At 43.0% G+C, this 15,353-nt stretch overlaps 1 protein-coding gene across 1 annotated transcript; it reads left to right on the plus strand.

Annotated features, from left to right (window-relative positions):
- Positions 1 to 335: 335 nt before the first annotated feature.
- On the plus strand, positions 336 to 9,337 carry LOC138082831 (pregnancy-associated glycoprotein 6-like). Its single transcript, XM_068976230.1, is given in 9 exon segments — positions 336 to 436; positions 1,628 to 1,778; positions 2,754 to 2,871; positions 2,970 to 3,088; positions 4,279 to 4,472; positions 5,383 to 5,499; positions 7,178 to 7,319; positions 7,407 to 7,505; positions 9,188 to 9,337. Coding segments are annotated over 9 exon segments (1,191 nt in total).
- Positions 9,338 to 15,353: the final 6,016 nt, after the last annotated feature.

Consider the following 15,353-nt stretch of genomic DNA (forward strand, 5'->3'; position numbering starts at 1 on the left):
AGATGACATGAAACCATGAATGTCGAGCATGGCCCCTAGTATCCATTTTCATGGTGTTCTTAGCAGGTTTTTCTCCATGTAGGCAACGTTCTCTGTCTTCTTAGATGTCCATGCAGATCAGTTTGATTTTCCAGCCAAGCTTCAAGGTAGAGATTACAGTTCAATTCTCTGTATTTTGAGAAGCTTCAAAGGCCACTGACCAAGTACACTGATCAAAGTAAAGATTTAATCAAAAGCTTTGTGTTTTTTTTTTTCTTCAGATCTTTTAGTGGCTTAAAGGGGAAAACTTGGGTAGGTCAGAGCATATATAACTAGGGGTTCCTGGTCACCACTACATGCTAAGAACCCAAACTTCCCTGAGTACGTGAATGCAGGAAAGAAGCATGAAGTGGCTTGTGCTCCTCGGGCTAGTGTCCATCTCAGAGTGCATAGTCAAGTAAGTATGGGGACTGTAAGTCTCATCATATTCCTTTCTCGAATTTTTCTTTGCATCTGATTATTTTTCCACCCATCAGGTTCAGAAGGGAATTAAATATATCCCTAAGAGTCTTAAAGCTCCACTCTTACTTATTGATACGTAACTTGCTATAGGAACTGTGGATCCCAAGGTCTTGGCTGGGTTGCACAAATCTTGGGGTCCAGTCATGTCATGACCTCTTCAAAATGCAACTCCTTGTAACAGTTCAGTGCACAGTCTATGCAGATGTCAATGTGGTCCTGAGGAAGAGCACTTTCTACATTTTATTCAACATGCCCTCTTTTTTCCCTGTCTACTTCAGTGTATATATGCTTAGGTCTGCATCTTTGTATCACTGTCATTTATCTCTCCATCTCTTTGGAAGTCACAGGGAGTGTATTTCACTTTGTGTTATTTTCTTTTTATTTTTCGTTTGACTCGTCCTTCCTTCTCAAACCTTTGAATTTCCCTTACTTGTTTCCTATATCTTGGATTGTTCCTTCAATTCTCTCTTCTTTGTCAACTTGGAGAAAGATGCACTGTTCTATATATACTGTTTTATATCTGACAAGCAGTGTGACCACAGCCAACTCAGAAACCTCCTCCATTTCAAATTGCTACTTTGTAAAAGAGATGAGCCCCCCTTCTACCTACATCCTTGAGGATTTATGAGAAAGAATGAGTGAGATAGCAACACTAATGATAATGGCTGTCATTGTTGTGACTGGAAAATCCCCTGGAGAAACAAATGGCAATCCACTCCAGTATTCTTGCCTGGAAAATCCCATGGATGGAGGTGCCTGGTAGGCTACAGTCCATGTGGTCACAAGGAGTTGGACACGACTGAATGACTCCACTTTCACTTTATATACATCACTTCTCTTATCCCCAAGATATCCTATTTGGAGTGTTTGTATTGTTACATTCTACATTTTTACGGAAGGGGAGACTGAGACATCACATGGTCATATGGCTTACCCAAGATTGCAGAACAGAACCAGTATTGAAATCTATGTCTTTGCCACAGTATATGCATAAAATTCTGATAATAATGTGCCTCATAAAAGTGGTTAGAAAATACACTGGGCCAATACAATGACAGTTATATCTTAACACTGACATCTAATTGTAGCATCTTCTTTGTTTTCTTTGTCAAATGCTCGGTGAAAGAATACCTCTAAGGAGAGTGAAGACCATGAGAAAAACCCTCAGTGAAAAAAACATGCTGAACAATTTCCTGAAGGAGCATGCTTACAGACTGTCCCAGATTTCTTTTCGTGGCTCAAATCTAACTATTCACCCACTGAGAAACACCAAGGATGTAAGTATTTTGGGAGGATGGTGCTCCAAAACGCCCCCTGGTGCTCTAGCCTAGCACTGAGGCTCATCTGGAGGTGCCAGGTGGGATGATGGGGATGGGTTTCCTGCAGGAGGCAGGGACACTGGAAAACAGGGACCCCCAACCAGAGGAGAAGGCAGTCTCATCCTCAACTGTTGGTCTTTGTGACTGGGCCTGGAAATTACCAGGTGGCAGGTAAATATCCATTTCTGTGTCAAAGATGTGTCATTTGTTTGAGGGTGATTGTTCCTTCTGAACTAAGGGAGCTCCTCAGTTACAGATGAAGAGTGAACCATCACTGATCAAAAGGTAGAACCAACTGCAGAGCAATTGTGACTCCCCAGGCAAAGAAATTCAGTTTCCACAGATGCAAGAACGATAGCACTAAAAAGTTACTGAACCTGTATTCCATGTATGGCCATAAGAATCACTGTGGTTACTGTTTTTAGATTAGACAAATGGCTTATTTTGTCTTCAAGAATGCCCATGCCAGCCTGAGAGATAGGCAAAGAGTAAATACATGTCAAATGAAAGGGTCACCTGTGTGGTGTTGACTGGATGTGGTCTGAGTTTGGAGGGAGTGGCTGGGGTTGATCAAGAAGGACCTCCTGGAGAAGCGGGTGCTAAAGCTGGGTTTGAAGAGACTACAGAGCTTCTCAAATGAAGGCACCAGGACTTCCCTGGGTGTCCAGTGGTCCTGGAGGCCCGGTGTTTTTGCCTATGGGATTCCCATGAAGGAAGAACCACAGCAACACCTAGGCATAGAGTCAACATCCTGCATATAATGTAGCATAGGAAAAATATATCAAATGCAGATACCTCTGTGGCCAAAGTCTGTGAGCTGCATGGTGATTAGAAAGTAATCTCAAGAGATATGTGACACCCAGAGGGAGGCAGCAGTTTGGGAATAGAGGGCAGCCAGTTCTGCACTAACCCACTCCCTGCATTTCCCTATAGTTGGTCTACCTGGGTAACATCACCATTGGAACACCCCCTCAGGAATTCCAGGTTGTCTTTGACACAGGCTCATCTGACTTGTGGGTGCCCTCCAACTTTTGTGCCATTGAAGCCTGTTGTGAGTACAGATACCTTGTACCCGGACCATCCTTCACTTGCCCTGCCACTCTGTTTCCATCCTTGGCACCAGATGACACTCATCTCTTGTGTCTACAGCTCTACACACTAGGTTCAGACATCTTCAGTCTTCCACCTTCCGGCCTACCAATAAGACCTTCAGCATCACCTATGGATGTGGAAGAATGAAAGGAATTGTTGTTCATGACACAGTTCGGGTAACAGTGTAACATATGCTGAGTTAGGACTGCCTATGGAGTGACCACTGCTTGCAAAACAGATGCAGGACCATCTGGCAGGACCCTTCCAAGCCTATCTCCCATAGATATTGGCCATCTTATCCACAGGATCATGTCTCTGGGGAGGCAGTGCCTGTGATGACACACAAACAGATTAGCTAACCCAGAGAGTGGTTTGAGGTGTGGGCTTGCAGCTCCTCTGCCCATGAGCAATTCAAGGTTCATTTTGCTGGGAGCAAAAAAAAAAAAAAAAAGGATAAAAGCACCCATTTTTATATTCACAGACTGTTTCAGGCACTTTCAGGTGATAACTGGTTTAATCCTGCAACAACCCCACACAGCAGTTACTCTGATTAGCTCATGAGACATATGAGGAAACTGAGATGTAGGCAGCAAGGTCCTTGCTGAGGGCACACACGTGGTTAAAGGTGGAGTTAGGATGGCTTTTCAAGACTGAATATGCTGTGGGGTGTTTGTAGACAGGATAAAACTGATCTGAGGACCTTGGGAGCAGTCAAGGTATCCAGAGTGGGAAACTGGTCACCTGAGAAGTCAAGGGGACTGATAAATGATTTCTCACTCAAGAGGACCCTTGAGAGTCTAATAAACCTATGGCCTGCCTCCCGCAAATACTTGAGTAGTTCCTCTCTCACTTTTCTCTCATACACACTCACAGGAATATACACATATCCCCAAAAGTGATTTCCATAGGCAGTAATTTCATAGATCCCTGCAAGCAAGATTGTGTTTTTGACTTCTGTCTTCCTGGAGAGATGCAGAATCCACAGTACCTTACAGAGAATGCAGTCCATTCCTGTCATGAGGTCACAGTGATGCCAAAGAGAAGACTATCTTGCTCTTGATTGCTTTGTCTATAAGGTGGCACCAATGGGACCTGGCCTGACTCTTGGTTGCCCCACCTGTACAGAAGCCACGAGGCCAAAATGTCTCACTCAGGTGGTGTTTTTCAGAGGGGCAGAGGTTATAAAATTCACAGCCTCTTTCAAATCGAACCCAAATTCTCCTCCCAGCTTGATTTCACTGTCTGTCGGCCACCAAAAACAGAACCCAGCCTCAATTCTTCTCTGAGGATCTAATGGCAATGCATCCAGCCCAGTCCTAGCCCCACTTCACGTATCTGTAAGTGGGAACACTCTTATTTCCCACAGATTGGGGACCTTGTGAGCACTGACCAGCCGTTCGGTCTAAGCACGGCAGAATACGGGTTTAGGCGTATACCTTTTGATGGCGTCTTGGGCTTGAACTACCCCAACATATCCTCTTCTGGAGCAATCCCCATCTTTGACAAGCTGAAGAATGAAGGTGCCATTTCTGAGCCTGTTTTTGCCTTCTACTTGAGCAAGTAAGTCTGAGATGGACAATCCCTTTCACCAAATTAGCTGTAAGATGCTTTCAGTTACACAAAAATTATAGAACACTTCATAAAGAAGTATCCTGAGAGATAATCTAACCCAGGATAACTATGGACCCAGGACCCCACCTGGCTTCACCCCTGGCTTTTAGAAATAAAAGTTTATTGGAACACAAGCCTACTCCTGGGCTCAAGACCAGTAATTTGTCTAGGGAGGTGAGGAGGAAGGCTAATGGAAGGCCACAGGAAACAAGTTGAAGCATTAGGATTTGCTTATGAATTTGATAAGGAAGGAAGGAGAAGGATGGTGGATATCTTTCCTTCCTCATTAGCATTTCACTGGGAGCCCAGGACCAGCTACCCAATTTGTAGGAGCCAGTGAGAAATGAAAGAGTAGGACACAAAAGTGTGGGACCCCTTGTTTAAGAATATGAGGCATTTCAAGACAGGGAGAGCAGAGGTTGGGTCCCTTCTGAGTGTGGGGCCCTTTTGGCAGTAGAGGTCACAGGCCAGTGAAGCCAAATCTGGGTGACCTGAACCAATACCCTTAGAACTCCCAGGCCTTGATTTTCCTGAAAAATGACAAGGTGGACAAGGGGAAAGTCCAAACACTTCAGCACCCTGTCCTCTGAGGGTGTCTGAGCACTCAGGTGGCTGGAGGTCCAGGATGTCTTCAGAAGACATAGTGGGTGGAGCCCATCCAAGTGGGTTCAGCTTCTAACCTCTGTGCCACTCATTAGCCAGTAACAGACCTCAGTCTGGATCTCAATCTCTCCTAGCCTCGATTTCTGCATCTGTACATGGGGACCTTATTAGGGCCTTGATGGGTGGACAAGCACAGCTCTCAGACAGTGCTGTTGTTACTGTCCTCCAAGGATCACCCCCTCATTTCTGTCTACAGAGATGGGCAGGAGGGCAGTGTGGTGATGTTTGGTGGGGTGGACCACCGCTACTACAAGGGAGAGCTCAACTGGGTACCATTGATCCCAGAGGGCAACTGGATTGTACACATGGACCGGTAAGCCTCTCCCTCTGAGGGTCAGCCCAAGTGATGCTCCCACTACTGTACATGGACACAGGCAGACACACACAAATGCATTCTCAGACACACAGTCACAGAGACATATACACCACTCACAACGACATAGACAGACACACAGAAACATGGAAACACACAAGCAGACACATAAAAACATACACAGCAACACATAAAAACATGCATAGCTAGTCAGGGACACACAAGCACACATAAAGAAACATGCAAATACAGATAGAAACAAACACACAAGCACAGAGATACACAAAGAACCCCGGAGTTCATAATCCCCAGGCCTTCTGAGCATAGCTCTGATCAGGGTCCTAAAAGGCACCAGAGAGGTCTGTGTAGCTGGGAGAAGACTGCACCCACTGCGCTTTGAGTTGGGGAGCATGGTTAGAGGACTCCACAGTGTGGTGAACAGAGGATCAGGGAGAATTTCACCAGCCTGAACAGAGTTATGATAAGATGACCGACTGTCCAGGGCTACCTAGGACATAGGAAATTCTCAGTCCAGATAAATGTCTGTTTAAAAACAGGGACAGTCCTGATAAAATGGGGACAACTTGTCTTCTCAGGGAGCAGCTACCCAGCAGTGGAGAGAAGTTGCCTGCAGTCTTAAGACATGAAAGCAACTAATAGAAAAGACATGCCAAGTTCTTGGGCACACGTGCGACAGGGGCTATTACAGAGGATCAGGAAGGTGGGATCCAGCAGTGACCTGAGGACAAGAGGCATAATTGAAAGGATTCTGTGTGATACCCTCAGGCAAATGTTGACCTGTCCTTTGGAGTTTCTATGGGCTAGTCACGTATTTCCTGGCCAGGGTCTCAGGGTCTGAGCTGGTTGTAGGAGCAGTGCTGAGAGACACCCTCTCCCAGGGAAGCCCCTCTCTCCCCCTACTATGAGAATCTGCTGTCCCTGCGAATTTCCATCTTCACTCTGTGTGCTAGTTGTTATTTGTTCCCCACCAGATACAGCTCTCTGGAGGTTACTTATTGTTTTCTTAGTTTTCATACACTCATTGAACAGACAATATTGGGCATCCACTGTGTGCGAGGCACTTTAGGGAGGCAAGGAGCATAAAACTCCCCCTCACATCTAAGAAGGCAGATGTACATGAAGTGACTTGCCCACATAGTGAATTGTGACTTTGGTACATGCTAGACATGAGGAGGAGAAGGCAATGGCAACTCACTCCAGTACTCTTGCCTGGACAATCCCAGGGATGGCAGAGTCTGGTGGGCTGCCCTCTATGAGGTCACACAGAGTCAGATATGACTGAAGTGAGTTAGCAGCTGTAGCAGCAGCAGACATGAAGAAGGTTCTACAGAGAGTGACTAAGACAGGAGACTCATAAATACCAGGGGAAAGACTTCCCAAAAACAATAAAATTAAGCTGGAATCTGGAAGATGAGAAGAAATTTGCTAGTCAAAATGGAGTGGCGTCTTCTAGGAAGGAAGACCAGATTGGGTCAAGGTACAAAAGATCCTGGTATATTCAAGTACTGGATTCAAGGATGTCAAGAAAGGTACTGTGTCGAGAGCAAAGGAAAAGAAGGAAAGAGACCAAGGGCTGTTTCGGAGACAGACGGGAAGAGGACAACTCTGGGGAGGCTCAGAGTGACCTTGATGCCCACTTTCTTCCTTTGTCTCTCAGCATCTCCATTGAAAGAAAGGTTATTGCTTGTTCTGCTGGCTGCAAGGCCGTTGTTGACACCGGGGCACCATTCATCGAAGGCCCCAAATCACAGGTTGATAACATGCAGAAGCTCATCGGCGCCAGGCCACGGGGTTCCAAGGTGAAGGGTCATGCCCCAGGGTCACTCCCAGTCTCCACACACAACAAGGATCACCAGTGTCAACCTCTCACCCTCTCTCTCTAACAGTACTACGTTCCATGTTCTTCAGTCAATACCCTGCCCTCTATTATCTTCACCATCAACAGCATCGACTACCCAGTGCCAGGTCGAGCCTACATCATCAAGGTGAGGCGACAATATTGAGCACTGGTTCTCAAGCTGGAGCTTGCAGAAATCCTTGGGTTGCTGCTAGGAGGAGGCCGCCCTCTGGAGGTCATGTCAAAGCATTGCAGATGCTGCTGAGCCCTGTGGCTGGGTCAGTGACTCCCACAAAACCAATCACTTGAGAGTAAAGGGCCGTGTGGGACACTGACCTTCCTGAAATAAGTGTGGAGAGGCCTCACCATATGGCATGGTGGGAGTCAAGGAGAGGGGAACACTGAGGTCCTCAGTCCTCAAAGAGCTTCAATTCAATCTGAACCCTTAGGTGCGTGAGCATGAAATTCAGCACCAGCAGTCCCTGAAATAGGCCATGTTACAAGGAGAATGGCTGGGGACAGTTCCAGTGTGATGTCCCAGCATACATTAACAGGCTCCCTTCCCTTCTCAAGGTTTTCATGGTTTGGATGATAAATTACATGGTCAGCCTTGTTCTCCGCTGTATCTTCCCCTTGCTCTGGCCAGGTGCCTCCTTTGTGAGTTCGAGTACCCAGCAACTCTGTGGGGAGGTTGGATGCTAATGTGAATAAAGGGTGCACTGCGACTGCTCAGCCGTGGCACAGGGTGGAGGTTCATGTCAGCACCATAGGGAGTTCAGCAGGCTGATGGGCTCAAAGAAGGTTTTGAGGAAGAGGGAATTTCAGGAATTCTAAAACTACAAACTCATTGAGCCATATGGAGGGTTGCTTGATTCTAGGCAAAACTGCACTGGATTCCATGCAAATGGCATCACAAGATGATCTGCATTGGGGCACTGGGGATTTACTAGGGGTGATGAAGGCTACGGACAGACCAGTGGGGATGGGTAACAAGAGTATGTTACCCAACCAAGCCTGGAGTGGCCAGAGAGGGTGAGTGTGGGCTGAAGGAGGCTTTGCAGCGTCCTGAGTTAAAGCTTCAAGAAAGTGTTGTGGGCACTGCTCTACTTAAGATGGATAACCAACAACAAGTTGCTGTGTAGTACAGGGGACTCCGCTCAGTTATATGACAGCCTGGATGTGAGGGGTGTCTTTGGGACCAGGATACCCAGATACATATGGTTGAGTCCCTTTACTGTCCATCTGAAACTCAGAATATTGTTAATCAGCTATACTCAAATACAATATAAAGTTTTTAAATGAAGTACAGATTATGGGGATGCAGGAGGAGAACCAGCATTCTCTGCAGAGAAAACAAGGAGGAAGAGTCAGAAGGAAAGAAATAGGGAGTGAGAAGAGCTATGGACACATTTGTTCTTTTTGAAAAAAAAAATTATTTTGAAATGTGGATAATCTTCATTGTGGCATTAAGTTCTGTTGCACAGCAGTGACTCAGTTATACACATAAAAAATATATTTTAAAATTCCTTTTCATGTGGTTTATCACTGAATGTTGAATATAGTTCCTTATGCTCTACAGGAGGACTTTGTTGTTTTTCATTCCTCTGTTTCCCCAACTCCCAGTCCTCCACTCACCACACCCTTCCTCATGGCAACCTCATGTCTTGGCCCTCTTTGACTGATGAACTCTCATATCCCCTGCTGCTGAGAAAACCCCTAGATACTTACCAAAAGAGGGAAATAAAACAAAGAATTGTGCTGAGTCTGGATATTGGAGGGAGTCACCGGTAAGGGCTCATGCTGACTGGTGTGTGTTTATGATTCCCCCAGAATTCTAGAGGTCGCTGCTATACCACCTTTAGAGAGAACCAATGGAGTCCATCTACAGAGATCTGGATCCTGGGTGATGCCTTTCTGAGGCTGTATTTCTCAGTCTTTGATCGAGGACATGACAGGATTGGCCTCGCACAGGCAGTATAAATGCTTGGAGTGGTTCAGGAATCAATAAGGCCGCTCCTAACACACACTCACTCACACGGGCACTGCTGCCCACGATGCTGGTGAAGTGTGTTTGATAGTCTGCACAGCCTATTCTCAGTAAAGAATAAAGGGTATCACTCTTAATGGTGCTGAAACAAATGGTTGCCTCTTTTTTTTTTTTTTTTTTGGTCTGGGATTGCAGTATCTAGAACAAAATCTGAATCAAAATTGAGAGGAGCCCTCCTCCACCTGCCTTCAAGGAAAAGGGGGACTCATTGAAATGATTATGGGAATCGAGGATTCAAGAATCAGAGCAAATACAAAGATCTCTGTGACTGGATCCAAGAAATCAGAAGTCATCAGTTCTCTCTTTTTCTCCCTTGGCCTTTCCCTTCCCTCTTCTTTGATGGTCTTAGCCTGACAACTTTCTTCCTTAAGGCTTCTACACCTAGTGAGGGAGTCCAAGCTACCTGCCCTAGGGTTTTATATCCTGAAGGCATTTCCTAGTAAAGAAAGAAGCTGGGAGCCATTAGAGTTCAAGGGTATTCTCTGAATGATGCACCTCAGTTCACATGTACAGCCCTAGATCAGCCATCCTGGCAGGGCCATGTGGTCCTATGATGGGCTTTACGTGGTCATTGGCCCTGACCCAGCAGCACACATGATTGTCAATTTCCTTCAAAACTACATGATGAAGCTGGGGAGAGGCAGCCCCAAGGACAGCGACTGGGGGATGGTCTAGGCCATGGAAGAGTCTGTGATGTCCCACCAACTCTACCACCTCCTCGTTCAGAGGAATTATAAGGGGTAATGAAACAGACTCTCTTCATCCCATCTCAGATGATTTTATCTCTGGACTTCTCTTCCAGCGGATTTTGGGTGAGGTACTTCATGCAGAGCTGGTTCCCTCTTATTCCCACTCCTCAGTCACAAGCTCTCTGCGAGATATGCCTGCTCTGTCCTTTCTAGGCCTACTTGGTAAGTGGTGACCCCAGTAGATCCCTGAGCCATCTCCCACCTCCAGGGCCCAGAATATCCCTTCCTTGGCTTCCAATGCTGCTGTGAAGAATGAAACGCATGTATTGGGGGACCCAGGGTACACAGAGCCTTCTGCCTTTCTGAGCTTCCTCCATGGGCGGAGCTACAAACTATTTGATTGGAGCTGCCATGGTCAGGCAATTTTGCAATGGAAACATCCATTCTTTACACCTGGAAACCCTCAGTAGATGCCTCAGCTAAGACAGCAGTGGTCAGAGGTTGATTTCCTTTCAGATTGACTGGGTTGATCTCCTTGTTGTATAAGGGACTCTCAAGAATCTTCTCAAGCACCAAAGTTCAAAAGCTCAGTTCTTTGGCATTCACCCATTCTTATGGTCCAGATCGCACATCTGTACATGATTACTGGAAAACCATAGCTGTGACACTGCAGACCTCTGTAGCAAAGTGAGTCTCTGCTTTTTAATACACTGTACAGGTTTTTCATAGCCTTTCTTCCTTCCAAGGAGCAAGTGTCTTTTAATTTTGTGGCTGCAGTCAAGGTCCATAGTGATTCTGGAGCCCAAGAAAATAAAATCTGCCACTGTTTCCACTTCTCCCTCATCTATATGTCATGAAGTGGTGGGACTGGATGTCATGAATGTTGAGTATCTTTTGGTCAATATTTTTTTGAATGTTGAGTTTTAAGTAAGCTTTATTCATCTCCTCTCCTTATCAATTGGTCTTTAGTTGTTTGCTTTCTGCTATTAGGGTGGGGTCATCTTCATATCTGTGGATGTTGATATTTCTCCCAGCAGTTTTGATTCCATCTTGGGATTTATGCAGTCCAGCATATCGAATGATCTTTCCTACATACAAGTTCAATGATCAGAGTGACAATGTATACCTTGTCATGTTCCTTTCCCAATTTTAAATCTTTTATTTGTTCTATGTCTGATTCTACCTGCCACTTTTTGACCTCCATACAGACTTTCAGGAGACAGGTAAGGTGATCTGCTACTCCTATTCTCTTAAGAATTTTCCTCAGTTTGTTGTGGTCCACACAGTGAAAGGCTTTAGCATAGTCAGTGAAGCAGATGCAGATGTTTGCCTGGAATCCACTTGGTTTCTCTATGATCCACTGGATGTTGGCAATTTTATCTCTGGTTCCTCAAACCAGTTTGTACATCTGGAAGTTCTCACTTCATGTATTGTGAAGTTTAGCTTGAAGGATTTTGAGCATTACCTTGTTAGCAAGTGAGATGAGCACAATTGCATGATAGGTTGAACATTCTTGGGAATTACCTTTCTTTTGGATTGGAATGAAAACTGACCTTTTCCAGCATGGTGGCCACTGCTGCATTTTCCAAATTTGCTGCCACATTGAATGCAACACTGTTACAGCCTCATTCTTTAGGATGTTTTAAACAGCTCAGCTGGAATTCCATCACCTCCGCTAGCTTTGCTTGTAGTGATACTACCTAAGATACACTTGATGTTGTGCTCTAGTATATCTGGCTTTACATAAGTGACCCCAAAATCATCTATATCCAGGTCATTATGATCGTTTTTGTATAGTTTTTCTATGCATTCTTGCTACCTCTTCTTAATCTCATCTGCTTCTGTTAGGTCTTTGACTTTTCTGTCCTTTACTGTGCCCATCTTGCATGAAGTATTCCTATGGTATCTCCAATTTTCTGGAAGAGATATATACTCTTTACAATTTGTTATTTTCCTCTAATTCTTACACTTTTCACTTATGAAGACTTTCTTATTTCTCCTTGCTATTCTCTGGAAGTCTGCATTTCATTGAGTATATCTTTCCCTTTCTTGTTTGCTGTTCGCTTCTCTTCTTTTCTCAGCTGTTTTCAAGGCCTCCTCAGGCAAGCGCTTTGCATTCTCACATTTGTTTTTCTTGGGGATGGTTTTCGCCACCACTTCCCATACAACATTACACTCCATCCATAGTTCTTCAGGCTACCAGACCTAATCCCTTGAATCTATTTTTCATCTCCACTGTATAATCATAAGGGATTTGATTTCAGTCATAGCTTAATGGTCTAGTGGTTTTCCTTACTTTCTTCAATTGAAGCCTGAATATTGCTTGCTTCTGCGTAAGCAATAGTGCCAGATGACCACCACTCCCTGTCGGTATGGAACAAAAAACACAATTTGAGGACTATACAGTGGAAGTCAGAAATAGATTTAAGGGAGAAATCTGATAGACAGAGTGCCTGATGAACTATGGATGGAAGTTCGTGACATTGTGTGCATGTACCACAGTTTTCTTATCCAAATTTTATTTATTTATTTTTTATTATGGGGAAATTAACAATAACACAAGAATTGTGGGAGACTTTAATATCCCACTCACAATTATGGATAGATCAACTAAACAAAAATAACAAGGGAACACAAACTTTAAATGATACAATAGCCCAATTAGACCTAATTGATATGTATAGGACATTTCACCCACAAAACAATGAATTTCACCATTTTTGCAAGTGCACATAGAACCTTCTCTGGAATAGATCACATCCTGGGCCATAAATTTAGCCTTGGCAAATTCAAAATAATTGAAATAATTCCAAACATCTTTTCTGGTCACAATGCAGTAAGATTAGAGTCAATTACAGGAGAAAAACTATTAAAAATTCCAACATATGGAGGCTGAACAGCACGCTGCTGAATAACCAACAATCCACAGAAGAAATAAAAAAGGAAATTAAAATATGCCTAGAAACAAATAAAAGTGAAAACCCGAAAACTATGGAACACTGTAAAAGCAGTGTTAAGGGGAAAGTTCATATAAATACAGCCTTACCTCAAGAAACAAGAGAAAAGTCAAATAAATAACCTAACTCTACACCTAAAGCCACTGGAAAAGGAAGAAATGAAGCACCCCAGAGTTAGTAGAAAGAAAGAAAACTTAAAAAGTAGGACATTAATAAATGCAAAAGAAACAAAGGAGACCATAAGAAAAATCAACAAAGCCAAAACCTGTTCTTTGAGAGGATAAATAAAATTGACAAACCATTAGTTTGTCATAAAGAAACAAAGAGAGAAGAATCAAATCAACAAAATTAGAAATGAAAATGGAGAGATCACAACAGACAACACGGAAATACAAAGGATCATAAAAGACTACTCTCAGCAACTATATGCCAATAAAATGGACAACTTGGAAGAAATGGACAAATTCTTCAAAAAATAACTTTCCAAAACTGAACCAGGAAGAAATAGAAAATTTTAACAGACCCATTACAAGCACAGAAATTGAAACTGTAATCAGATCTTCCAGCAAACAAAAGCCCAGGACCAGATGGCTTCACAGCTGAATTCTATGAAAAATTTAGGGAAGAGCTAACACCTATCCTACTCAAACTATTTCAGAAAATTGCAGATGAAGACAAACTACCAAACTCATTCAATGAGGCCACCATCACCCTAATACCAAAATCAAACAAAGATGCCATATATAGGCCAATATCACTGATAATCATAGATGCAAAAATCCTTAACAAAATTCTAGCAAACAGAATCCAACAACATATTAAAAAGATCATACATCATGACCAAGTGGGCTTTAACCCAGGGATGCAAGGATTCTTCTCTATCTGCAAATCAATCAACATAATAATACACCACATTAACAAATTGAAAGATAAGAACCATATGATAATCTCAATAGATGCAGAGAAAGCCTTTGACAAAATTCAACATCCAGTTATGATAAAGCCTTCTAATAAGCAGGAATAGAAGGAACATACTTCAACATAACAAAAGCTATATATGACAAACCCACAGCGAACATTATCCTCAATGGTGAAACAATGAAAGCATTTCCCCTAAAGTCAGGAATAAGACAAGGGTGCCCCCTGTCATCATTACTGTTAAACATAGTTTTTGAAGTATTGGCCACAGCAAACAGAGCAGAAAAAAGAAAGAAAACAATCCAGACTGGAAAAGAAGGAAAACTCTCACTGTTTGCAGATGACATGATCCTCTACAAAGAAAACCCTAAAGACTCCACCAGAAAATTACTAGAGCTAATCAATGCATATAGTAAAGTTGCAGGATATAAAATCAACGTGGATAAATCCCTTTCATTCCTATACACTAATAATGAGAAAATAGAAAAGAAATTAAGAAAACAATTCCATTCACCATTGCAATGAAAAGAATAAAATACATAGGAATATATCTACCTAAAGAAACAAAAGACTTATATATAAAAAACTATAAATCACTGGTGAAAGAAATCAAAGAGGACACTAATAGATGGAGAAATATACCATGTTCATGGATAAGAAGAATCAGTATAGTTGAACTGAGTATATTACCCAAAGGAATCTATAGATTGAATGCAATCCCTATCAGGCTACCAATGGTATTTTTCACGGAACTAGAACAAATAATTTCTGAATGTGTATGGAAATACAAAAAACCTTGAAAAGTCAAAGTAATCTTGAGAAAGAAGTGTGGAACTGGAGGAATCATCCTGCCTGATTTCAGGCTCTACTACAAAGCTACAGTCATGAAGAGAGCATGGTACTGAAACAAAGACAGAAATATAGATCAGTGAAACAAAATAGAAAACCCAGAGATAAATCCATGGATCTATGGACACCTTATCTTTGACAAAGGAGGCAAGAATATACAATGGAGAAAAGACAACTCTTTAACAAGTGTTGCTGGGAAAACAGGTCAACCACTTTTAAAAGACTGAGACTAAAACGCACTGTAATGGCATACACAAAAATATACTCAAAATGGATTAAATATCTAAACATGAGACCAGAAACTATAAAACTCCTAGAGGAAAATATAGGCAAAACACTCTGTGACATAAATCACAGCAGGATCCTCTGTGACCCAACTCCCAGAGTATTAGAAATAAAAGCAAAAATCAACAAATTGCACCTAATTAAACTTAAAAGCTTTGGCACAATTAAGGAAACTATAAGCAAGGTGAAAACACAGCCTTCAGAATGGGAGAAAATAATTGCAAATGAAGCAACGGACAAAGAATTAATCT

Source organism: Capricornis sumatraensis, chromosome 8, assembly GCF_032405125.1.
Source record: "Capricornis sumatraensis isolate serow.1 chromosome 8, serow.2, whole genome shotgun sequence".
NCBI classification, from domain to species: domain Eukaryota; kingdom Metazoa; phylum Chordata; class Mammalia; order Artiodactyla; family Bovidae; genus Capricornis; species Capricornis sumatraensis.